At 41.6% G+C, this 24,266-nt stretch overlaps 1 protein-coding gene across 2 annotated transcripts; it reads right to left on the bottom strand.

Annotated features, from left to right (window-relative positions):
- Window positions 1-791: 791 nt before the first annotated feature.
- On the bottom strand, window positions 792-24,266 carry LOC306876264 (nectin-3-like). Of its 2 annotated transcripts, XM_079427290.1 has the most exons (10): window positions 23,983-24,256; window positions 19,222-19,563; window positions 18,448-18,750; window positions 14,763-14,868; window positions 13,546-13,682; window positions 13,132-13,222; window positions 12,328-12,373; window positions 4,606-4,698; window positions 2,392-2,443; window positions 792-2,159 (listed from the first exon to the last, which is right to left on the bottom strand). In XM_079427290.1, the coding sequence occupies exons 1-10, from the start codon at window positions 24,056-24,058 to the stop codon at window positions 2,134-2,136; spliced, it is 1,272 nt and encodes a 423-aa protein (XP_079283416.1). In that variant the 5' UTR covers window positions 24,059-24,256; the 3' UTR covers window positions 792-2,133. The 2 variants fall into 2 exon arrangements, with proteins under 2 accessions (XP_079283416.1, XP_079283417.1); XM_079427291.1 differs by lacking the exon at window positions 4,606-4,698 and having other exon boundaries at window positions 23,983-24,266.

Here is a 24,266-nt window from a genome sequence, read left to right as displayed (position 1 = left end):
AGGAGGGAAGAGCAATAGTGATGCACCACCACTCGGCTCTGAAAGTGAAAAGATGAATTAATGCGATGCACTTGCTGCCTCTTATACCCGTGCTGCGGGCTGTGGCAGCCAGATGCGAAATACTGCATCCCAATGTCCATTGGCTCATTTAGTTACACTCGAAAGTGGATTGGTCTCTCTGGCGAGATCCCATTTCGTCGGTCACCGACGTGACACGGATTGACCAACTGAAAGGGAACATCAGGCAACCAGCAAATTATCAAGTTTAATAACCCTGTAACAGGGTTAAATGATTGAGCTGCACTAATGCAGTCAACATTTTTAGACAGAAAATTGTGAAATTTGAAAATGTGCAAGAGAAGATTCTGATAGCCCGCTACAGTGTGCCAGCTTACAGCAAATCAGTAAAGCATTAAAAATATTTGCTTTCAAGGTGTTTCACATGTGAGCCACTGATTTATTGCATCTAATAGCATAAAAAAATTATGAAACTTGGCTCATCTCCTCAGAATATTCTGTTGATCATGTTTTGTAAAATATGGACACTGCGCACTCAAGACCAAATTTCATCAGCTTGTATTAGCTATAAAAATGTGATTGATTGCTGATGGCCATGTGTTGATTTGTCTGATTGATATTTAAGGAACATTTTATCATTTCTGCAAAAGATTTCCATGATCAAACAGTTGTGGGCACATTGGATCTGTTCGGCTCCAACTCACCATCTCCTTCATACCTACTTTCTTGCCCGTCTCTATTGTCCTACAAACAATAAGGCCATTTTTTTTTTTAAATGGAAAAAATGTTTTTCTTTTGCATACAGAATTTAACCTAATTAGGGTCAGGGAATTTTGATTTGTGTCCATATGTTTTTCGAATTATCATTCAAAACATTCATGCACTTATCATAGCGCCACATAGTATCAGGAAGATGTGTGAATGTGGAAGTAGTGGATGTGGGCATTCCCACTAATTTCGTTTTTGAGGTCCAGACACATAGAATGAGAGAAGAAAAAAATAATAGAGAAGCCAACTAAATTCAGACAGAACAACTAAAAGGGAAGAAAAAGGACAACAGTCAACCCAAAGCCAACATCTGCCTGTGTTAACAGTTAACGTCCATAAACCACAACCCAACCCCCATCCCACTCTTTGAGTTTTAATGGACACCTGTTTTTATGATATCCTCTGCCTCTTGAGAAGAGAAGCTACATAATGCTTAATATATTTTTCTTTAAGAGGAACTTTTGCAGACTTGACACATAATATCACTCCCTCTTTAAAGGTACTTTCCAAAACTACTTTCCTACTCTTTCACTCTGAATCTTCCTCACCAGTCTTTAAAAACATTCAGCTTGTGCCAATTAGGGTGCTTTCACATCTGTAGTTCGGTTCATTTGGTCCGGACCAAAGGCAAAAAATTATACATTGTAACTATTTTCACACCACACTGTTTGCTCTGGTCCGAACCAGCTGAAACGAACCAAAATGTAGTCACGTGACAACATCCGCTTCACTTGTTGGCTAGATGTGTCTTTGAACGCATTCCCTAAACTGCTTTTTGATTGGTCAGAAAGAACATGCGGGAAAATTCCAACGGTGCTCCCGGAAGTAAACAAAGACAGGAGTAAAATGCAGCAGACAGCACACTGCTATTTTGAGGCTCCGCACCTCCTCACAACCCCAAGTTTGTCCGCGACCTGCCATGCTAAACTGCAAACTGTCAACAAACACGTCCTCATCCTATAATGCGCAGCGCAGCTGACTACGGCAGCTGGTTTAGTCCAAAAATGCGCAGTTCTTTTTGCGGTTGGGTCTGTTTAAGGTCGAATCGCGTTCTCACCAAAAACGAACCGCTCGAGGGTTCGTTTGAAAGCGTACCGAGACCACCTCTTCAAGGAGGTCTCGATACGCTTGTTTGGTCCGCTTTTGGTGCGCACCTGAGTACGATTGCTGCTTTCTCACCTGCCCAAACGAACCGCACCAAGAGGGAAAACGAACTCTAGTGCGATTCAACCGAACTAAATGAGGCAGGTGAGAAAGCACCCGTAGTAAATGTCTTCTCTAGACAAAGGCACATATGGTCATTTGGGACATCTGGTTCAAGATGGAGTGCTGGTCCACAAACAGCTGTCAGTGTCTCTGACAGCTCTCCATTTCTGTGAAATCAGAAAAACAAAATTCAAACAAACAAGCCACATCTACCTAGATGCAATTTTCATTTGTAAATTTAAATTTATAAGATGTCTGATGAACAAAATGTGAACTGAGCCACATCAATTTATGTTCAGACCCATGAGCCTTGTTAAGACTCAACTCATTCTGATTAATGTCTACATGAAAAATCAAAAGTGGTTGTACATGGTAACTGCACAGGAGAGACTGTATTACCACTTTCATCCTGATCATCATGGCAATCTTGTCTTGTTTGTCCTTCACTGCCCTGTGGGAAAGTTTAGGCAAATTTAGCTCACACTTGTCATTACAATCTAAATTATTCACACTAGATTTTGTAGTCAATGAGATTATTATTATTATTTTATTTTTTTAATACTTTTATTCAGCCATGATGCATTAAACTGATCAAAAGCAACTGTAACAAGATTTGAAGTAGAAATATTAAAATATTTATAAAACCTTTTATTCATCAAAGAATCCTAAAAAAATGTATCACAGCTTCCACAAAAATATTAAGCACTTGTTTTAACTGTTTCCAATATTAATAATAATAAGAAATGTTTCTAGAGCAATAAATCTGTAATTTCTGAAGAATCATGTGATAGTGAAGACTGGAGTATTGGTATTTGAAGGAGTAGAGAACATATCCAATGACATAATCATCCATGCACCTGACAAAGAGTCTCATGATGAAAGATTGCATGCAGTACCAAGGAGATTGGAAAGCTGCGACTTGACTCTGAATGCAGAGAAGTGCCAATTTAACATGGACAAGTTAGTGTTTACGGGCATGCTGTTGTCAGAGAAAGGCATTGGCTATACAGCAGAAAGAGTGAGAGCAGTCGTGGAGGCAAGGGAACCTGAAAATGCTTAAGAGGTGAGAAGTTTTCTCGGTTTAGCTGGCTATAGCAGCCGTTTCATACCTCAATTCGCAAATATCTTGGAACCTCTGCGCAGACTGACAAGGAAAGACGCCAAATTTCATTTTGGGACTGAGAAAAAAGCGTTCAAAATTCTCAAAGAAAAGTTGGCTGAAGCCACAGAACTGGCTTACTTCAACAAGGACACTCCAACGAAAGTCATTCATGAGTTCACCCTTACATCTGATCTGATAGCAAATAGTAAGCATATTCTGGTGTGCTGTCCTGGGAGAGGGCTCCGAGCCTGGAATATGGCCCGAACCCAGAGAACTCCCCCTGTCCCTAATATGGGATAAAATAGATTAGGGGTGAGGAGTTGGGATGGAGGAGGGATGCCGGAAAACTGTCATTGGACAGAGGTAGGCAGGCTACATATTTATACTGCAGGGATCCTGCAGCTGCTGCACAGGAAGGGAGATTCGAGGCGCAGTTTGACGCATTGTGGTGGTTCCTGCTGGTGTTATTAGGAATCATTCTCAGAGTCTTGGGGTTTCGATGCCAGAATTTAGATTTTATTATCAGAGACAATAAAACCGAGAAAACTCTGCAGAGCAATCTCTCAAGTTCGTGTTTCCATACCCTTTAATACAGTTTTTTCCTTTAAGGTGTGTTCTATACATTTCCTACGTCATTGTTTATCTTCTTTTGGCAGTGCCTCCATCTGCTTCCTGGAGCAGATAATAGGCCTCAGTTTACGTTACGTTAAAGGAGGAGACCCTATCATGTCAAAACAAGATGTGCAGCTTTATCTTACACCATACCTCAGCACATTCCATTCTTCTGCAGGCCTCTACTCACACAGGCAGATACAATTTTATATAGTAGAATAACTTGATACATAAATGGAAATATATTCACATTGGTTACACTTGATTAATTTATATTTTGATTAATAAAACTCTTCTACAACATCGGATGGAGGGCTCCCATGCAACAGAAGGGAGCCAGCGGCTCTGCTGCACCGGGAGGGAGAGCCCCGTCCACCACTGAGTGCACAGCGCAACTCGAAATGACACGATGAAGTGTCTGATGGCCATCGACCGAGGGTCTGAATCTGTTTCTGTGAGAGGCCTTTTTTTTTTGAGCTGCTGCTAATGAATGGCTGGAAAAAAATTCTGCGGGTAAGCCTGATTGAGTGAGGATTAGTTTTAAGTGTTTTTAGAACTAAAAACTTGCAACAGGGTGGTTAGAGTCGTCGACGAAGAGACGGTCCAGTGCAGATTTAGCTTGAGCATTCCTGAGGTGAAAATAAGAAAAGAAAGCCTGATAAGGTTGAATTGGAGATAGAAGGTTAAAAATGTATATGTAGTGGCCTTTCCTTTCTTGGTCTGTCTTACTTTGCTTAAAGTAAGCGATAGTTTCACTATCGAGTATGGACAAATCAGAGATGGTCGGATGGAGTTTGGGGTTGGATTTAGAGGTTATTGTGATTTCTGAGGACTTCAAACCAAAGAAAGCCAATAAAAACATGACGTCGAAGGTACGAGCGGTATGGATAAAATAGTACCCTGTGTGGAGATTTTGGATGCATTTTGCAAGGATGTCCAGAGTTACAGGTTGTCAGGAATCTGGGCTTGATGGTCGAGAGCGTTGAATTCCTCTGATTAGAAGAGAAGTTTGAGAATGATTTATTTCGGAGGAGCGGAAGCTGTAAATTAGTTTGTGAAAACAATTGAACACCACTTAAGTAACCTTTAAGGGCTATAACAGTGCTATAACAGACCCACTTGACACCTATATAGGTGGGATATGCTTTAAATCTACTTTGAAAAATAACAGAAATATTCACTTTCTTTTTCTTAATGATTGTGTTTCCACTCCTCAAGCTGTTTCAAAATGGAATAGATCAGTGGAAAATATTTTGTGAAAAAAGGTTTGGATGCTTCCTAACAAGTATTTATTGGTAAATAAGGTTAACGAGATTTATTTTAAGCTTATTCATCAGTTTTATCCTGTTAAAACCTTTATTGTGTCAAAATTCAATTTAAGCATAGATGTGAACTGTACTTTTTGTGACTCGCATCCAGAGACTGCCCTACATCTTTTTTGGCATTGTGTTCATACAAGAAAACTTTGGCAAGACAGTTGCCAGTTCATTGTAAATTTCATACACAATGACTTTGAGCTTTTCTTTAAGGATGTTTTGTTTGGAATTTTCACTTTTGACAAGCCATATGGAAATATTTACTTTCTCTGCAATTTAATAATTTTGCTTGCAAAATATTTTATCCACAAATACAAGATTATGAAAATAATTTTTCTTACTTTCAAGAAGATATTAAAATTTACATTAAATATTTATCTACCTCCTATAACAAAACGTCTTGGCTTACATGTGTAACCCCAGTTCCTTGAGGGAAAGAGACGCTGCGTCAAACGACGCTTTGGGGAACGCCCACAGCGTAACCGGCTCTGAATACCAATCAAATCTGTCCGTGAAACGTCACGGGCGAGGTGATGTAATGACCAGCTGGTATAAAAGCACGTGCGGTGAAACCGGCATCAGTTTCTAGAATGAAGCAAGCGCTGGCAGGGATGCCGGAAGTGTGGCCCTGTGACGCAGCGTCTCGTTCCCTCAAGGAACTGGGGTTACACAAGTAACCCAAGACGTTCCTCTTCAGGAACTCGAGCTGCGTCAAACGACGCTTTGGGGAACGAGATACCAATGGCTCCAGACTTCCGCACCCCTGTCCTGTGTGTCCAAAAGAGGCGCACAGCTAGGGCAAGAGAACGGAAGAACCTGGAGTGGCTCGCATGTCCAGGCCATAGAACCTTACGAAGGTTAGAGGCGTGGACCAACCCGCAGCGTTGCAGATGTCCTGGATAGGGACACCTGCGAGAAAGGCCTTGGAGGCCGCCACACTCCTAGTGGAATGAGCCCTGACTCCCATAGGCGAGGGGAGGTCAGAAGACTCATAAGCCATGTGAATGGCATCCACAATCCACCGACCGAGGGTCTGCTTGGAAGCAGTCAGACCTCTCTTAGGAGGACCGTAGCACACTAGCAACTGGTCCGTCCTTCTCCACATGGCAGCTCTGTGGACGTACGCGTCCAGTGCTCGCACTGGACACATACGGTTTAGCTTCAGCTGGTCAGGATCCCGAAAGTGAGGAGGACTAAGGGCCTGCAGTACGACAGGCTGTGGTGTGACAGAAAGAACCTTGGGGACATACCCTGCCCGAGGGTATAGAAAGGCTTTGGCCATACCAGGCGCAAAGTCCAAATGGGTAGGGGCCACTGAAAGGGTCTGCAGGTCCCCCACTCTTTTCAGAGATGCCATCGACAGAAGAAACACGGTCTTCAGAGAGAGATGGCGATCCGAGATCTCCTCGATAGGCTCGAAGGGAGGCCTACAGAGAGCGTTCAGCACCACAGCCAAGTCCCAAGGCAACTAGGGGTTGTGTAACTAGGGGTTGTGCGCCCATTGTCAATCCACCAAGAGGGGTGTGGTAAGCAGAAATTGCTGCCACATAGACCTTCAAGGTGGAGTGGGCTAACCCTGCGGAGAGTCGAGCCTGCAGGAACTCCAGCACTGTACCTACTGGGCAGTTAACTGGGTCGAGCTGGCGATCTCCGCACCATGAAGTGAAGAGTCTCCACTTCAGGGCGTACAGTTTCCTCGTAGAGGGAGCTCTGGACTGGAGAATGGTCTCAACAACCTCGGTTGAGAGACCGGAAGCTATCAGCTGTGCTCCCTCAGGGGCCACACCCACAGCTTCCATAACTCCGGGCAGGGGTGCACCAGGGTGCCTCCTGCCTGTGAGAGGAGATCCCTCCTGACTGGAATCTCCCATGGGGAGCCGTCGAGGAGGAAAATCAGGTCCGAGAACCATACTCGGCCCGGCCAGAACGGGGCTACCAATAGCAGCCGGTGTCCGTCCCGGTGCACTCTCTCCAGAACTCCGGGGAGCAGAGCAATCGGGGGAAAGGCGTACAGACGCAGCCTCGGCCACGTCCGTACCATGGCATCCAGCCCCAGGGGAGCTGGATGACGTAGAGAGTACCAGAGGGGACATTGCGCTGTCTCCTGAGTAGCGAAGAGATCCACCTGAGCCTGGCCGAACACACTCCAGATCTGCTCCACCACCTCGGTGTGAAGCATCCATTCCCCGGATAACAGCCCCTGCCTCGACAGGGTGTCTGCTCCCACATTGAGATGCCCAGGGATGTAAACAGCTCTCAGTGAGAGGAGTTTGCCCTGGGCCCACACAAGGATCTGGTGTGCCAACCTGTACAGGGGGCGCGACCGCAGACCTCCGTGGTGGTTGATGTAAGAGACCACTGATGTGTTGTCGGTGCGAACTAACACATGGTGACCTCTCAGGTCTGGGAGAAAGTGTTTCAGAGCCTGAAACACGGCCAACATCTCGAGCCTGTTGATGTCCCAGGCGAGATGACGACCTCTCCACCGACCGTGGGCAGGCTGGCCACTCATGACCGCTCCCCAACCGGTGAGGGACACGTCCGTCGCTAGCGTTACGCGGCGACAAGGAGCTCCCAACACCAGGCCCTGGGACAAGAACCAAGGTTGTCTCCACATGTCCAAGGCACGAAGGCACCGCCGACATACGTGCCTGCATCGTGGTCGAATCCCACACCACCCCAAGATAAGTGGTTCTCTGTACTGGAGAAAGAACACTTTTATTGGCGTTTAGTCTTAACCCCAACACTTTCATGTGGGCGAGAACAGCATCTCGATGCTGAACCGCCCTCCGCTCTGAACGAGCAAGAATCAACCAATCGTCGATGTAATTGAGTATGCGGACGCCCCGCAGTCTCAACGGAGCTAACGCGGCGTCCATACACTTCGTGAAAGTGCGGGGTGAGAGTGCTAGGCCAAAAGGAAGCACCCGATACTGGTAAGCTTCGCCCCCGAAAGCAAACCTCAGGAACCTCCTGTGAGAGGGACGAATGGAGACGTGGAAGTATGCGTCCTTCAGATTGATCGCGACAAACCAGTCCTCGGACTTGATTTGAGACGTGACCTGCCTGAGCGTGAGCATCTTGAACCTCAGTCTGCTGACTGAGTGGTTCAGATGCCTCAGATCTAAAATGGGACGCAACCCTCCATCCCTCTTTGAAACTATGAAGTACCGGCTGTAGAACCCGGACTCCCTCTCGAGAGGAGGAACCACCTCGATGGCCTCCTTTCTTAAGAGAGTATGTACCTCCTGTTCCATTACCAGAGCCTGCTCGGGGCCCACTGACGTGGAAATCACCCCGTGAAATTCTACCTCCGGAGTAGGAACTGATCGACATGAATGCCTTGTAGCTTGATTTTAGTATTCAATTTTTTTATTGACTTTGTACCTTCAAAAACTATATATTTTTACAATTATTCTTTAACAATTTTCCTTAAAATAAACAAGATTTTTTAATAAAACATGATGTGAGCTTAATGGGAACAGGGGTGTGCTTAAAGGGTACAAAAATGTACCCATTAAGCACAGCCAGACTCTTTGAATTTAATGATGTATATCTTAATTGAAATACTTTAGTCATTTAAAATAAAATTTAATATTTTTGTGTGAGAGATTATTTTATTTGAACAAACTTTTTGTACTGAAACCAATATCTTGCACAATAAAAATGTCTCAATGTAGATTTTGGTGAGCTTAATAGGTATGTTTACCCTACTACTCATACCTGGATTCTGAAGTGTGCATTCGATGCACAATCTACTATCCAATGAGGACACAGGAGAGCATTTGTGAATGGCAGTGAAGACAACACAACTGACACTGATATTAACAACATGGCGAATGTAGTACGTCCAAATTTCATTCAAACTACTCATATTCATGTTACATAGAACCTGTTACTTTAACAGTCACAAAGCAATTTCAAATGTAGTACAAAATCAGACAGTATGCAATTTTTGTTTCGAAATTTCAAGATTCAAGATTTTTTATTTGTCACATACACAATTATACAGGGTATAACCAACAGTGAAATGTAGGTCAGGTCAGGTCCGCTCCAAGGACAGTGCAATTATAAAGTATACAGATATTAAGAAAAAGAAAAGTAGAAAAAATAAGAGAATAAAATAAAAGATAAAAAATATAAATATAAATGTGCAGGTCAGTAAGTTGTTGACTTAAATAGTAATAAGAGGAATGTGCAAAAAGAATGTGCAAAAAGTTATACAGGGTATTTAAATAGCAGCAATATGAGGAAGAGAAAAATTATGAATAGCTATTGATTTGGTGATATTTACATGGAGTCATGAGATGTTATGACACGGAGTTAGAGTTTAGGAGCCTGATGGCCTGGGGGAAGAAGCTCCTCCTAAGTCTCTCAGTTTTTGCCATCAGGCTACGGAAGCGCTTACCAGATGGAAGCAAAGTGAATAGACGGTTACCAGAGTGATTTGAGTCCTTGATTATTTTGACAGCTCTATTTTTGCAGCGTTTGAGGTAGATGTCCTGCAGAGAGGGGAGAGCAGACCCTGAGATGCGCTCAGCTAAGCGCACAACTTTCTGTAGTGCTTTGCAGTCCTGATTGGAGCTGTTTCCATTCCACACTGAGATGCACTGAGTCAATACACTTTATATGGTCCCTGAATAGAAAGTTTTCAGGATTGCTGGGGAGACCCTGAATTTGGTACAGTCTTTGCCTGGCTTTCTTAACCTGTTGTTTGGACGTGTGTAGTCCAAGTCAGGTTCTTGGAGATGTTTACACCGAGGTACTTGAAGCTACTCACTCTCTCCACAGGGGTCCCACTGATCATAAGAGGAGTGTAGGGCTGCTGCTGTCTCTTCCTAAAGTCCATGATCAGCTCTTTAGTTTTGCTCACATTCAGAGAGAGACAGTTGTCCTGGCACCATGATGTGAGTCTCTCTACCTCGTCCAAGTAAGCGGTCTCATCGTTGTTGGAGATGAGGCCCAGAACCACAGTATCATCAGCGAATTTGACAATAGATGTGGAGCTGTGAGAGGACACGCAGTCATACGTGTAGAGAGAGTAAAGCAGGGGACTCAGGACACAGCCCTGTGGGGCTCCTACATTCAGGGTGATGGGGTTTGAGGTGAACTGGCCAACTTTCACCACTTGAGGTCTGCCGGTGAGGAAGTCTTGAATCCAGTCACAGAGTGAGGAGTTTAGGCCGAGGTCTGTGAGTTTAGATGCCAGCTTGATGGGGACTATAGTATTGAAAGCTGAGCTATAGTCAATGAATAGCAGCCTTACATAATTCCATTGTTACTGTCCAAGTGTGTGAGGGAAGAGTGGAGGACGTGAGAGATGGTATCGTCAGTAGACGCTACAGATCTGCTCTCACCTCCGCGGAGGGTTTGTTTCCAAAGGCACAGATGGTCCTCAGTCCTTGCCACATCCGTCGAGAGTCATTGAGCTGGAAATGAGACTCAATTCTCTCTCTGTATCTGTGTTTAGCGGCTCTTACTGCGCGTCGGAGAGCATAGCACGATGCTTTGTACTCGCGCATATTCCCGGTCAGAAGAGTCTCATTATAAGCTGCAGTGCGTGTGTTAACCGCAGCACGGATTGATCTGTCCACCCACGGTTTCTGATTGGAGAATGTCCTTATAGTTATTGTTTCTGTAGCTTGCTCGGTTAGCGTGTTTACAAAGCTTAATGGTGGTTCGCTGTTGGGATCTCTGTGAACCCATTAATTATATGAGCACACTTAGATCACCCCACATACTTAAGAACTACTGGACAAGTGTCTATGGTTTTTATATGATCTCTGATCAGTTTTATAAATTTGTAGAAATTTTGACGAGACATTTGTATAATTAAGAGACTGTATACATTTGTATAATTATAAGGAAAAATTAGTGGTTAAAATTCCCTTACTGGCCTGGGGCTGGTTGCATAAAAGTTAGTAATTTAATTTGTTTTCTTCAAGACTGGTCGTAACTTTTTAAAGTCAGTTATAAAAAGTTAGATTGGCCCAATTTGAGTCATAAGTAAGACTGATTACCTCTTGGCTAACTGCTACTTGGTCAAACTATTTCTTGAGACAATAGTTTTAAAGTAGTGGCTATGTTAATGCACCTGGCTTCCGTAAAACAAACAAAACATGTCCTGCAAATAAAAAACAACAACAATACAGACACTTCATATTTAATGGAATTTCATGATGTCAATTGCATTAAAAAATTTATACTTTCAGTACAACATTCCCAATGGGTTTGTAAAAGCTATTTTTATGCATGTTTTGGTCTGAGTTTTTGTGTCATTTAAAGTTTTGTCCAGCAGCTGTCACCAGGATTACCAAAGTGTTTTGAGCACTTCAACACAGTGAATCATTTTGTGAAGCAATTGGTTCAATTGATCTGAAGCTTAGAAAAGGATAGTTTCTCCCATAAATTGGACCTCATTTTGCATTCAGAACTGCTTTAATTGACCCTTTGCAGAGAGTTTGATTGACAGGTGATGAATTTGAAAAATGGTGGGTATTGATGTCTTTCTTCGGTTGAAACAAGACACCTTCTGATGTTCATTCATTTTTATTTCATGCTATAGTGAAGAGGAAGTGATGAGTGTTTCACGTGCAACTTGAACTGAGGTGCTACACTCAGGGAAGGGTCTGGTCAGGCCATTTGAGTATAGTGAACTTACTGTCATGTTCAAAAAAGTTTATTTGAGCTTTGTGACATGGCACGTTATCCTACTGGAAGTAGCCATCACAAGTTGGGTGTACCGTGGTCATAAAAAGATGGACACTGTCAGCAACAATACTCAGGCATGCTCGGGCATTTAAGCAATGCTCAGATGGTGCTAAGGGGCCAAAAGTGTGCTAAGAATATTTCCTCCACCACATTACACCACCACCAGCCTAAACCGTTGATGTAAGGCAGGACCCTACCATCTGAACATTGCAGCAGAATTTGGGACTCATCAAACCATCTATTGTCCAATTTTGGGGAGCCTGTGCAAATTATAACCTCAGTTTCCAGCTCCTAGCTGACAAGAGTGGCACCCGGTATGGTCTTTTAGATCAAGCAGTTTCTGAAATACTCAGATGCATCAACAAGCAGGCCACATTCAAAGTCTTCTTCCCCATTCTGATGCTCGGTTTGAACTTTGACAGATTGTCTTGTCCATGTCTACATGCCTAAATGCACTGAGTTGCTGCCATGTGATTGGCTAAATAGATATTTGTATTGGCAAGCAGATGAACAGGTATACCTAATAAACTGGCCAGTAAGCATATATTATATTAAAACAACAAATATTATTAAACAACAATAATAAAAACCCACCTGTGCTCCCTCATCTCTGGAACGCTGTGATACTTGAATCCATTCCCTAAAATCAAGATAAAATGAACATGGTGGGATCAGATCAACCAAATGTTGGTACAGTTTGCTATAATGTTTATAACCCAGCTCAATGGTCCTCAACCCTTTTCCTACAGCCCCACCCAACAGTGCAACGTTTTGTCTCTTTGTCTGAAACAAATACTTTAGGTCTTTCAGGTCTAATCACTACAAATTATGGGCCCAAATTGTTCACAGACTGTGATTATACATTTCCACAAATATAAAATAGTGAATTTACCAACATTGTTTGTTTCGTTGTTTTTTGTTCCAGGTAAAATGAATGTATATTTATAAATACAATTTTCATTTTTAAAATAAATATTTTTTTTTATTACACTGTCATTAAATTAAAACTAATTAAAATTGAATTAACATTGCTGAATTAATTTAATTAAAATTAAATTAACATTTAACTTTGTTTTTGCTAGGACATTGTTGATTGTTTGGTTTCTATTGCCGCATCATTACATTCGTTAATCCACAGACTGTGATGAACATCTCAATGGTTTAAATACCACTCCTCAACTGCACATTAAAAATCAATAATATCATAATTGGCTGTGGTTGGGTCAAACAAACAGCTTATCACTGGAAAATGCAGTTAAGTTTAAACATAATAGGAGGCAGGGAATATGAAAATAAAACTAACAAAAACGTAAGATACAAAAGCTCCAAACTCTCCTATCACGCTGATAATAAAATAATGAATAAAAAAAAATAAAAATAAAAAGTGTTCAAACTCACTGCTTGAATTTGAAGATCACACCAGCAACAATAGCAAGAAAAGCAAAGCAGCTGACAAAACCAAACAGGCCCCAACAGATGGTGCTGGATTCTGGAGAGAAGGGTGGAGAAAAGTATTGTATTACTGTTATTCTGAAAAGGCTGACAAATGCTAGCCGTTTATACAGACATGGGTTGTTTCAGATTAGATTTATCCTGGATTACTACACACAGAATTGAGATTATTATGATACAATAATATCTGGTTAAAACAATCACAGTTTCACAGTTATGTTTTAAGTTCATGCATACTTATATTTTATTGCCAAATGCATAACTGTAAATGTATCAGCATGAGTAGCATACAACATTTTTCATAGCATATATACATCAACCGACACGTGCCATAAACTATAAAAACAAAAATATACTCACCAGTATGAACATTCACATAGAGAGATCCTAAAGAACTTCCATACTGGTTTGAAGCATTACAGATGTACAAGCCATTAAAGTTAGGGTTCAGTTTTGGGACAGGAAGCTTGTTGCCTTCATAATAGAGAGTACTGTCTCTGTTAATAGAGTGATATGAAAGATCAGTGAACATGTTCTGCTATTACACAACAGTACATGTGATGCTCAGTAGTAAAATATCTGTAAAACACTAAAATAAATTTAAACTAAAACCACCGAGCAACACCCCGGCAACTATTCAGAACACCCTAACATTCCATTTGTCTCTTTCTGAAACCTAAAACCTGCAAGCATCTAAGCATACAACCTTTGCACTTGCCAGCCACAACAACATACAGCAAGTAGGTATGAAATCAAAACAGACCTTATTTATTTTCTTAATGCAAGTTACTGGTCTTATTGTGGATGATAAATCAATGTAATTTTGCTCTCACTATAATATGATGCTCTTGATGTCTATTTGACATTTGTCCTTCTTCCATCCAATTATCCTTTTTTATTTTTTGCTCCCTAAGCTGTCATGTGGAAATATGTCCCAATATGGTAGTCCTAGAATCTGCAAGCTTGACAGTTTAGCCACAATATGCAAATGCAACTTGTCAGCTTTGTGAAGGTATTAAAATAATGATTAGCTTAGAGAATAACAACTGCCACAAAGAAAAAAATATCTCTTCATCAAAAAACAACAACAACAAAAAAACAATAACATCCCTATCAAAATAAAAAAATAAAAGAAATAAAAGATGCATATCTTACAGACATTAGCTATTGCTGTCCTAAAATAGAAAATGAACATTAAAGCACTGACAAATAAACAATAAATTGGGTCAAATGATCAAGGCCTCTATAATGAAATGTTTAAACTGAGTGCTGATTTAATCTACAATTAGATAACAGAATTGTCAGGGGTAAATCTTCCATTAGGCTGGCCGCACACTAGACGATTTTCAAATCTAAAATGATTTTAAAGCCATGAGAGACCACAGGCATGAAGACAACAGATTTTTAGCTTTATAATCCTCTGAACACACACAGACGATTTTACCAGACCGTCAGCGTTTTGGACAAAAAAAAATAGTTTGCAACAAGCTTTGAATTGGACCCTTAAAAGCTTCTAGTGTGAGGCCAGCCTTAAGGACAAGCCATTATACAGAGGCTGAAAAACACAGTTTTATTACCTTGTCCAGATGTATTCAGTTGGTTCTGGGTTACTATGCACTATACAGTGGAATTCTTTAACATTTGTTGGACTGTCAGGAGTTATAACCACTGACTCAGGCGGATCTGGGGGGGGGGGGATTAAGTAACAGGGTTAAGATTACGCATTGGATTACAAGAGTAGAAAGCAGCATAAAGTTTTGAGAATAGTGATGCTTTCATGCGGAGTCAGTGAAACAAATAAAAAAAATAATTTAAGTTGGTAGGCATAACATGTATTTGTAACATGAATCATATAGGGCCAACCACCAGAGAGCAACCACCTGAAAAGCAGACAAAAATGTCTTAGTTTTTTTAAAGCTGCACACTTTGTGTCATAAAAAGAAATGCTTTGATGTTTAGTTCCATCCATCTCTAAATGGGCTCAGAATCCATCAGACCAGCTACTGAATCAACATATGACTCTGAACTGTATGTTTGTGTCAATGCATTGCTGCTTCGTTAAAGCCAAGAAAGCAAAATGATGTTCTCTCATGTCTTTATCATCTCCTTTTTAAAAAAATATGTAATAACCAAAGATTCATTCTTTACATTCAAATAAAACAGTTAATTTACAAAAAAAAAAAACAAATCAAAAAGTCTGCTTTATTGTCAATTCTTCCACATGTATGGCACATACATACAGAGAATTGAAATTGCGTTACTCTCAGACCCTTGGTGCATACAGTTAACATTTAAGACACTGACAGTAGATGTTCAAATACAGATAAATACGGTTTAAACATATGTACATACAACTATACAGATATACAAATGAGGACATTGTAGAAAAATAAAGAAAGAGATAGATAAAGGGGTGTAAGGGTCCTGGGGATGTGGGGAGCTGGGGGGGGGGGGGGGGGGGGGGTCGTAGTATCAGTGTTCAGTGTTGCATGGGGTAAAAGAGGGGAGGGGGGGCAAGGACGGGAGGGAGTTCAGCTTCCTGACAGCCTGATGTATGAAGCTATCCTTCCGTCTGCTGGTCCTCGCCTGGAGACTCCGCAGTCTCCTCCCTGATGCAGCAGACTGAAGAAGCTGTGTGTCGGGTGGGTGGGATCACCTGCAATGCGGAGGGCTTTGCAGGTGAGACGGGTGCTGTAAATGTCCTGGAGGGAGGGGAGAGAGACACCAACGATCTTCTCAGCTGCTCTCACTGTGCGTTGAAGTGACTTGCGGCAGGATGCGTTGCAAGCGCCATACCACACAGTGATGCAGCTAGTCAGGATGCGCACATGATGGGGGCTGGGGCTCTGGCTCTTCTAAGTTTGCGGAGGAAGTAGAGACGCTGCTGTGCTTTCTTGGACAGTGCTACAGTGTTGTTAGTCCAGGAGAGGTCCTCTGTGATGTGCACACCCAGGAACTTGGTGCTGCTCACTCTCTCCACAGTCGCACTGTTGATGGTCAGAGGGGCATGCTGAGTGTGTACTCTCCTGAAGTCAACAACAATCTCCTTCGTCTTCTCCACATTCAGAGAGAGATTGTTGTCACTGCACCACCCGGCCAGACGGCACACCTCGCTCCTGTAGTTTGTCTCATCTCTGTTGCTAATGAGACCCACCACAGTCGTGTCATCCGCAAACTTAATGAAAAGGTTGGAGTTGTGTGACGGTGTGCAGTCATGGGGCAGCAGAGTGAAGAGGAGGGGGCTCAGCACACATCCTTGGGGGGCCCCAGTGTTCAGTGTGATGGTGCTGGATGTGTTAATGCCGACCCGTACTGCCTGAGGTCTCCCGGTCAGGAAGTCCAACAGCCAGTTGCACAGAGAGGTGTTGAGCCCCAGCTGGACCAGTTTTTGAGTGAGCTGTTGAGGGATGATTGTGTTGAATGCTGAACTGAAGTCTATGAACAGAATCCTGACATATGAGTCTTTTTTGTCCAGATGTGTGAGGGCTGGGTGGAGGGCAGTGGCGATGGCATCATCGGTCGAGTGGTTGGACCTATATGCAAACTGGAAGGGGTCCAGGGAGGGGGGGAGGACAGACTTGATGTGGTGCATGACTAGCCATTCAAAGCACTTCATGAGAATAGGAGTGAGTGCTATTGGACGGTAGTCATTGAAGCAGGATGGAGATGACTTCTTCGGGACTGGAATGATGGTTGTAGCTTTGAAGCATGTGGGGACAACAGCCTGATTTAACGAGATGTTGAAAATGTCTGTGAAGACATCAGTGAGTTCCACTGCACAGTCTCTCAGTACACACCCAGGAATGTTGTCAGGACCCGGAGCTTTGCGTGCATTGATCCTGCTGAGGGATCTCCTCACACTGTCCGGGGACAGCGTCATCACCTGGTCGCCGGGAAGAGGTGTAGTCTTCTGTGCAATGGTGCTGTTTTGTGCCTCAAAGCGAGCAAAGAAGGCATTCAACTCGTTCAGCAGGGGGATGGTGCTGCCACAGGTCTGTGGTGGGGGCTTGTAGTCCGTGATGGTCTGTATCCCCTGCCACAGGCTCTGAGTGTCTCTGCTGTCGCTGAAACGATAGGATATCCTCCTGGAGTACTGTCTCTTGGCCTCTCTGATGCTGCGGGAAAGGTTGGCCCTAGCTGTCTTCAGGCCCTCCTCATCTCCAGCTCTAAAGGCAGCGTTCCGAGCCTTCAGAAGTCTGTAGACCTCCCCTGTCATCCACGGCTTCTGGTTGGCCCTGACAGTGATGGACTTTGTGACCGTTACATCATCAGTGCACTTGGTGATGTAGGCAGTGACAGTCTCTGAGTACTCTTGGAGGTCTGTAGTGTTGTTGTATGTGGCAGCCTGTGGTGTCAAAACAGTCTTGAAGTGCCTCTGACGACCCTTCTGGCCACACTTGTATCTGTTTGTGTATTGGTTTGATGGCTTTAATGTGACAGTGATGTGGTCTGAGGCTCCGAGGTGGGGGAGGGGGAGGGCTTGTAAGCTCCTCTCTGGGTGGTGTAAACAAAGTCCAGAGTATTTTTTTCCCTTGTTGGAAAGTCTATGTATTGATGTATTTTTGGGAACACACTCTTTAAGTCTGCGTGGTTGAAATCCCCAGCCAAGATGAGAAACGCATCTGGATGGGCTGTCTGCTGCTCACTGGTGTGCTGATACAGATCATTTAGTGCCTCACTCCTGTTGTTGTTGTTGGAGCTGGGGGGGATGTATACAGCAACGAGCAGTATAGCTGTATATTCCCTCGGTAGATAGAACGGCCGGCACTTAATAATCATAAACTCCACCAAGGGTGAGCAGTGTTTGCAGACCACAACAGCGTCGCGGCACCATGCATCATTGATGTAAACACAAAGCCCACCGCCGCAGATCTTACCTCCCTCGACGAGAGCTCTGTCAGCTCGATAGCATGTTAGCTGGTCGAGCTGTATGGCGCAGTCCAGTACGCTGTTGATAAACCATGTTTCCGTAAACACAAAAACACAACAGTCTCTTACAGTCCTCTGAGTAGAGCGAAGTAGTCGGATGTAGTCCAGTTTATTGTCCAAAGAGCGTACGTTCGCCAGTACGATGGTAGACGTGACGAACATGTACAAAAACATTGCGACTTACAAGACAAAAAACACGAAAACACCGTTCTGTCGGGAGAGAGGGAAGCCGCTGCGTCTGTGCGCGCCGCCATGTTTTCAACTACAGAGATGCACTTGACAAAACAGTCATTTGTACTCAAGTTGGTTGGTAGACCACATATATGTACTTACAATGGATGTTTATTGTGTAGTTAAGTATGAGGTCCTCTCTCAGGGTGTTGTGTTTCACCACACACTGGATGATTAACTTGTTGAAATGTTTCAGCGGGAGACCGAGTAGATAGGATCCAACAGTAACGGTCCCATTGGGGTTTACTGTGCGATTGGTTTCAGTCTTCAGAGAGTTTTCCAGATCTCCTAATCTCCACATCACTTCTGCTGCAGGTCTTGCATTAGAAGCCAAGCATGATGCCAATGCCACCTCGAAAGAACCAGCAACAGGTCCCTCTCCTTTCACATTAACTGCAGGACGAGCTACATTTGAGAAACAAACAAACAAAAAAAGCTTATGAATTCAATGCATCATTAAATGTGAACAGTGACTAAAGTAGCCCATCTTGATCTTGGTCCTCTCATAATTAAAAGCATTTGGTCATTTAACTTTGGACCACAAATTTCTGCAAAAGGAAAGTCTTTAGAGAAACATTTTAAATAACATGACTTCCATAACTGGTTAAGAATCAAAACACAGAGGTATTTGTAGGCATTATGTAACACAGGGCTGGGCAACTTCGGCCCTGGAGGGCCGGTGTCCTGCAGAGTTTAGCTCCAACTCTAATCAAACACACCTGCCAGTAACTTTCTAGTGAACTTGAAGACATTGATTAGCTTCTTCAGGTGTGTTTGATTAGGATTGGAGCTAAACTCTGCAGAACACAGGCCCTCCAGGACCGAAGTTGCCCAGCCCTGATGTAACAGAATAACATACCAAGCAAGCTATCATACCAAAAACGGTGGCTTTGATGTCAGTATCAAATGGACCACTAGAAATTAAGTTGAAGGTGCATGTGTAGATCCCTTCATCCAGAAGACTTATTCTGAGGAGCTCAATTGATCCATTTTTTTCTGCAAAGTTCCCAATAAATTGTATTCTGTGCCCCAATCCACTTGGGTCTTCAGTTTTTCCACCTTGCCGAATGACAAAAAAGATCTCCTCTTCAGGGTTTTCCAGTGTCTTTTTCTTCCATATAATACGAGTTAGACTATCGTCAGTTTCAGTCAGCTGACACAACAAAGTAGCGTTTTCTCCATATACAAATGTTGCATCATTACCAAGAATCTTCACACCTGCAAAATAAATAAATATAATACTTCAATTAACAAACAATTTACAGAAACTCAGAGCCTGAAGTACAGATGCTACATAAAACAATTATATTAAAATGATGTAGTAAAATACTGCATACTCTGCAAAGCTAGAGCGAACTACTGTACACATTAGCTAGCATACACATTAAAACCAAAGTATACTTTGGCCTTTAGCAGAGAATGTTTATGGCTGAGATAGACCAATGGTATGACAATGAATTTGGAATGCTTTTCATCTACTGCAAGATCTCTTTACAGTAGTGTAATCACAGTGATGGTGATCCTGTTGATTCTAAGCGGTACCGTGAGGCAGTTTGTAGTTTGATCTATCTGATGACTTGTACTACACCTGATCTAAGTTGGGTTGTTAGTAAACTGTCTCAATATTTGTCTGACCCAAACAAACAACACTGGTCTACAGTTAAACATGTAATGAGGTACTTGAAAGGTACAATTGATCATGAACTAGTGGTTCCCAACCACGTTCCTGGAGGCCCCCCAACACTGCACATTTTGCATCTCTCCTTTGTCTGACACACCCATTTCAGGTCTTGTGAATGAGATGATGGTTCTGAATCAGGTGTGTTTGATCAAGGAGACATGGAAACATGCAGTGTTGGGGGGCCTCCAAGATCGTGGTTGGGAACCACTGAACTATGTTACAACAAAAGTGATGAAAAACTTAAACTTGCGGCATACAGTGATGCTGGCTGGGCATCAGATTCGAATGACAGGAGGAGTACAAAAGGGTACTGTTTTAGTCTTACTCAAGATGGTCCTCAGATCTCTTGGAAGTCAAAGAAACAGTCCACAGTTGCTTTATCCACATGTGAAGCAGAGTATATGGCACTGGCTTTAACCGCACAAGAAAGCATGAATCTTGAACAGTTGTTGAACTGTATGGAAAATGACTGTCTGTATATGCCTGTACAAATCTTTGAAGATAACCAAGGTGCGATTGCTCTACCAAAGAACCCAGTGTGTCATCAAAGATGCAAGCATGTCGATGTACGATATCATTTCATTCGATCAACACTTAGTGATGGCAAAGTTACAGATGAGAATTGTCCCACAGAAGAAATGGTGGCTGATGCCATGACTAAACCAGTGACAAAGTTTAAACTAGGAAAATTCAAGAGTTTTATGTTTGGAATGTAAATCCAACACAAGGGAGATGCAAGACTGTATTCATATGTTATGTTGTTATAATGATACAGTGGGAAAAAAAAAAAAATTGATCCCCTGCTGATTTTGTACATTTGCCCACTGGCAAAGAAATTATCAGTCTATTATTGCAATGGTAGGTTTATTTGAACAGTGAGAGGCAGAATAACAACAAAAAAACCCTGGAATTCACCATCATGGAAATGCCTTTGATCAGACATTTCTCTCTCCCTGCTCCTGGTAGCCTCTGCATCTCCGGATTGTGGCCTGCAGTTCCACTGCGATCCACAGGGCCAGTGGGCCCCATTTTACATCCAGCCATGTGCTTATCTAGGGGAGAGTGGACTCTCTCAACCACCACAGAGTCAAGAACAACCTCAGAGTTTCAAGAAATTGCAACTTCGGCCATCGAATGGAACCATCCAGACTTTCTTCAGAGGCTTCACGAGACTCTCGTTCCACAGTCAAATGCAAGTATCGTTCCTTTCACCACACAGAGGTTTGTTGTAAGCTATACTGTGCTTTGAATTAGAGACTGATGGTTCTTTCAGATGGTCAACTCAGCCCCATTCCCCTGTTTCTGTCCGGTTTCATTCATTCAGTCTCACTTACCCTTCCCATGTACCACGTATGCGTGATTTTGTGTGTGTGTGTGTGTGTATATGTGTTTGTTTAGTTATACGTTTGCGATTTAGTTAATAAAACTTTGTGCACAATACATATGAGTATTGGTTTATGCTTCTCTGCTTGCAACAAAGTCAATTTAACGATTTTGATCTTGGTACATGCTCTGAGTAGTACAGTAGGGGGTAGTACAGTAGGGTATTTCCCTTACCCTGGAAATGAAGATTTCTTTGAATTCATAATTAATCAATACTGAGCGTTCACTAGATGGCCTGGTCAATTGATTGTACTGTAAATTATGCTTTATCAAGATAATTCTATTAACTCATCCAAATATTATAATTAATTATAACGAGTTATAATGATTGATAATGAATGATTAATTATTAATATTCCCCTTTTAAGCTAATTTGCTACACACCTGTGATCCACAACTACTTGCTAAGGAGCTTGCATTTATTTAAAGTAACCTTGTTGACAAATTTGGGTGAGTAAGGGCAAAATGCACAAGATATAGTACTTTCAGTGCCCTAGTTGGTGATATCACATCTTCTGTAGCATAAATAAAGTGCTGCAGAAAAGCTAGGTGCCATGCAAAATGTAATTTGTAACTGCAACACTCATTTCAAATGTAGTTGAGTAAAGAGTACAGATACTCATTCAGAAATGTAGTGAAATAGAGAGTAAAAGTTGTTAATATCTTTGATACTCGGTACAACTACAAAGTCCGAAAAGTACAGTAATTAGTTACATTTACACAAGTACTTTACACCTCTGGGTAGTTGTTATCATGCTGATATATGTTCAATTGTTTGTTTTTGTGATAAGTTTGATTTTAGCTCATAATTTAATGCTATAAAAACAGGGCGTGTCGTTATGGTTGATTGGGACTGCGTCTGCGGGAGTTTGCTTCAGCGGCTCCACCTCACGACACTACTGCATTGGGCTCCAAACTAATCTCTACTGCGCAGACTCTGGCTCTAAATTACGTCATTTACTCACGATACTTGTTTTTTGAAAAAGTAACTGAAATACAAGAAGTTCTAATTATAGCAAATGTAAAAGCCTTTTCACAACAAAAAGTGTAATGAATAAACCTCAGGCTGAAGGAAAAGGAAATTCACATCTGTAAAGTAGAACGCAGGAGAAGAAGGTTCAACACTTTTCAGCAATAAAAAAACAATGAAGCACAATTGTTAGTTTATCTAAAGTCATTTTTGAATATTACTGTGGTTGAACTGGATCATCAAAGGTCAGCAGCAAAGACATTGGTTAATAAAATGGGATTAGATACATTTGTGTTATTTAACATTTAATTATTGCAGGTTTGCGTCATATTTGAGTTTGCATTTCACTGTTTTAATTCATTTTGATGAATACTAAATCTGTTTTTTGGAGTGGGATGAATTAATGCATTAATCACATTTAGTCTAGGACTACAGTAACAGCATGTTCACACAGCGCACTGTCAGTCAATAAATGGGAAAAAAGTAACTGGCATTACTTTTTTGAAAAAGTAATTCAGATATTTTCTTGTAAATTAAAAAGTAATGCGTTACTTTACTAGTTACTTGAAAAAAGTAATATTATTTCATAACTCGCATTACTTGTAATGTGTTACCCCCAACACTGGATATTAATTCTATTTCACCCAAACTGTTACATTTGGTTACAGCATATTGTTACAGAGATTCAAAATGTGAAATGCCCAAATTATCCATTGGAGGTCTGGAGCTTTCTAATGTTAAATGTAAAATGTTTGGGATTAGAAGAATCCTTATTAAGAAGTTATCATCCCAAATCATTTTATAAGTGGAAATTAAATAGTTTTTCTTTCTATGGGCCAGTATTAATAAGTTTCTGTTACCTAACAAGATAAAAGTAAAATTATTCTTTACTCTCTAAATTTAAGTTGGACGTGTTCACAATGCACATTCTGTAATTCTAATTTGGAAATAATATCACAATTTTTTTTTTTTAATGCGATTATGCAAAGAATTTTTAGGATTTTTTAGTTTTTAAATATTTAATGTACTATTTTTGATTTGGGAATCAGGATCAAAGGAGTTGGATTATATGTTATAACTACTTACTCTCTGTGGCCTAATTCATCTTCATAAATGTAAAGTTACTGACAGTATGCCAAATTTTAGGCTTTTTTGTATTGAGTCTCTTTGCTTGTCATTTATTAAGAAAGCTGCTAAAACAGCCATATTGGTAAAAACAAATAATGATTTCGATGTAAGGGTACCTCCTGGTTATTCTCTGAAGCTTACATTTTTATTTGTAATTATTTGTTTTATTCTATTAATTTATTTACTTTTTTAGATGTAATGTTGTCTTTATCTGTTTGTTTTTCTGTTTATATTTATTTTTATATTTTTTTGGACTAATTATTTTAATATAATATTACTATATTTTGTATTCTGGTTATGTATATACTTTATTGTGTTGCATCTACAAATTGTAAAAACGCTTTGTGTTTGCTGGATCTTTTCCAGCACCCATAAAAGTTTTACTAACGCTGCAGCATCAAGCAACATTACGTTTGTTTACATGATCAAAATCCGCCCATACCACCCACCCACAGAGGCAGATAAATGTACTAACCTGCGATTCTGAAGCAGACGAAAGAAAACAAAAGAAACCGGAGTGGAACGGAAATGATGTAGTTATGGCTAAGCATCTTTGCAGTAAAGTTGGCAAGATATTGACAGATTCGACTTTTCCGGATCAATAACTCGCGAGCAAATCGTTTTTAATACACAAATGGCACCTCTTTTCTTTTTTAGTGATGTAGAAAACGAGCTACAAGCGAGGTTTCCTCAAAACAAGGTTTCCTCCGCTCTGTATAAAATACATTGATCTAAATGCGCTGGCGTCTGAGAGACAGT

Source organism: Barbus barbus (genome assembly GCF_936440315.1).
Source record: "Barbus barbus genome assembly, chromosome: 10".
In the NCBI taxonomy this organism is placed as follows: Eukaryota; Metazoa; Chordata; class Actinopteri; order Cypriniformes; family Cyprinidae; genus Barbus; species Barbus barbus.
This window is presented reverse-complemented; position numbering and strand designations above follow the sequence as displayed.

Bases quoted from the DNA above. Each gene is read 5' to 3' on its own strand.
- LOC306876264 (XM_079427290.1), bottom strand. From the start codon at position 24,058: ATGCTTAGCCATAACTACATCATTTCCGTTCCACTCCGGTTTCTTTTG. The intron at 4,699-12,327 runs GTGGGTTTTTAT...TCTTCTAATCAG, and splicing joins CCAGAGATGAGGGAGCACAG to AGGAATTCAACGCTCTCGAC. The intron at 2,444-4,605 runs GTACTATTTTAT...ACTTTCCCACAG, and splicing joins ATCCAAAATCTCCACACAGG to GGCAGTGAAGGACAAACAAG.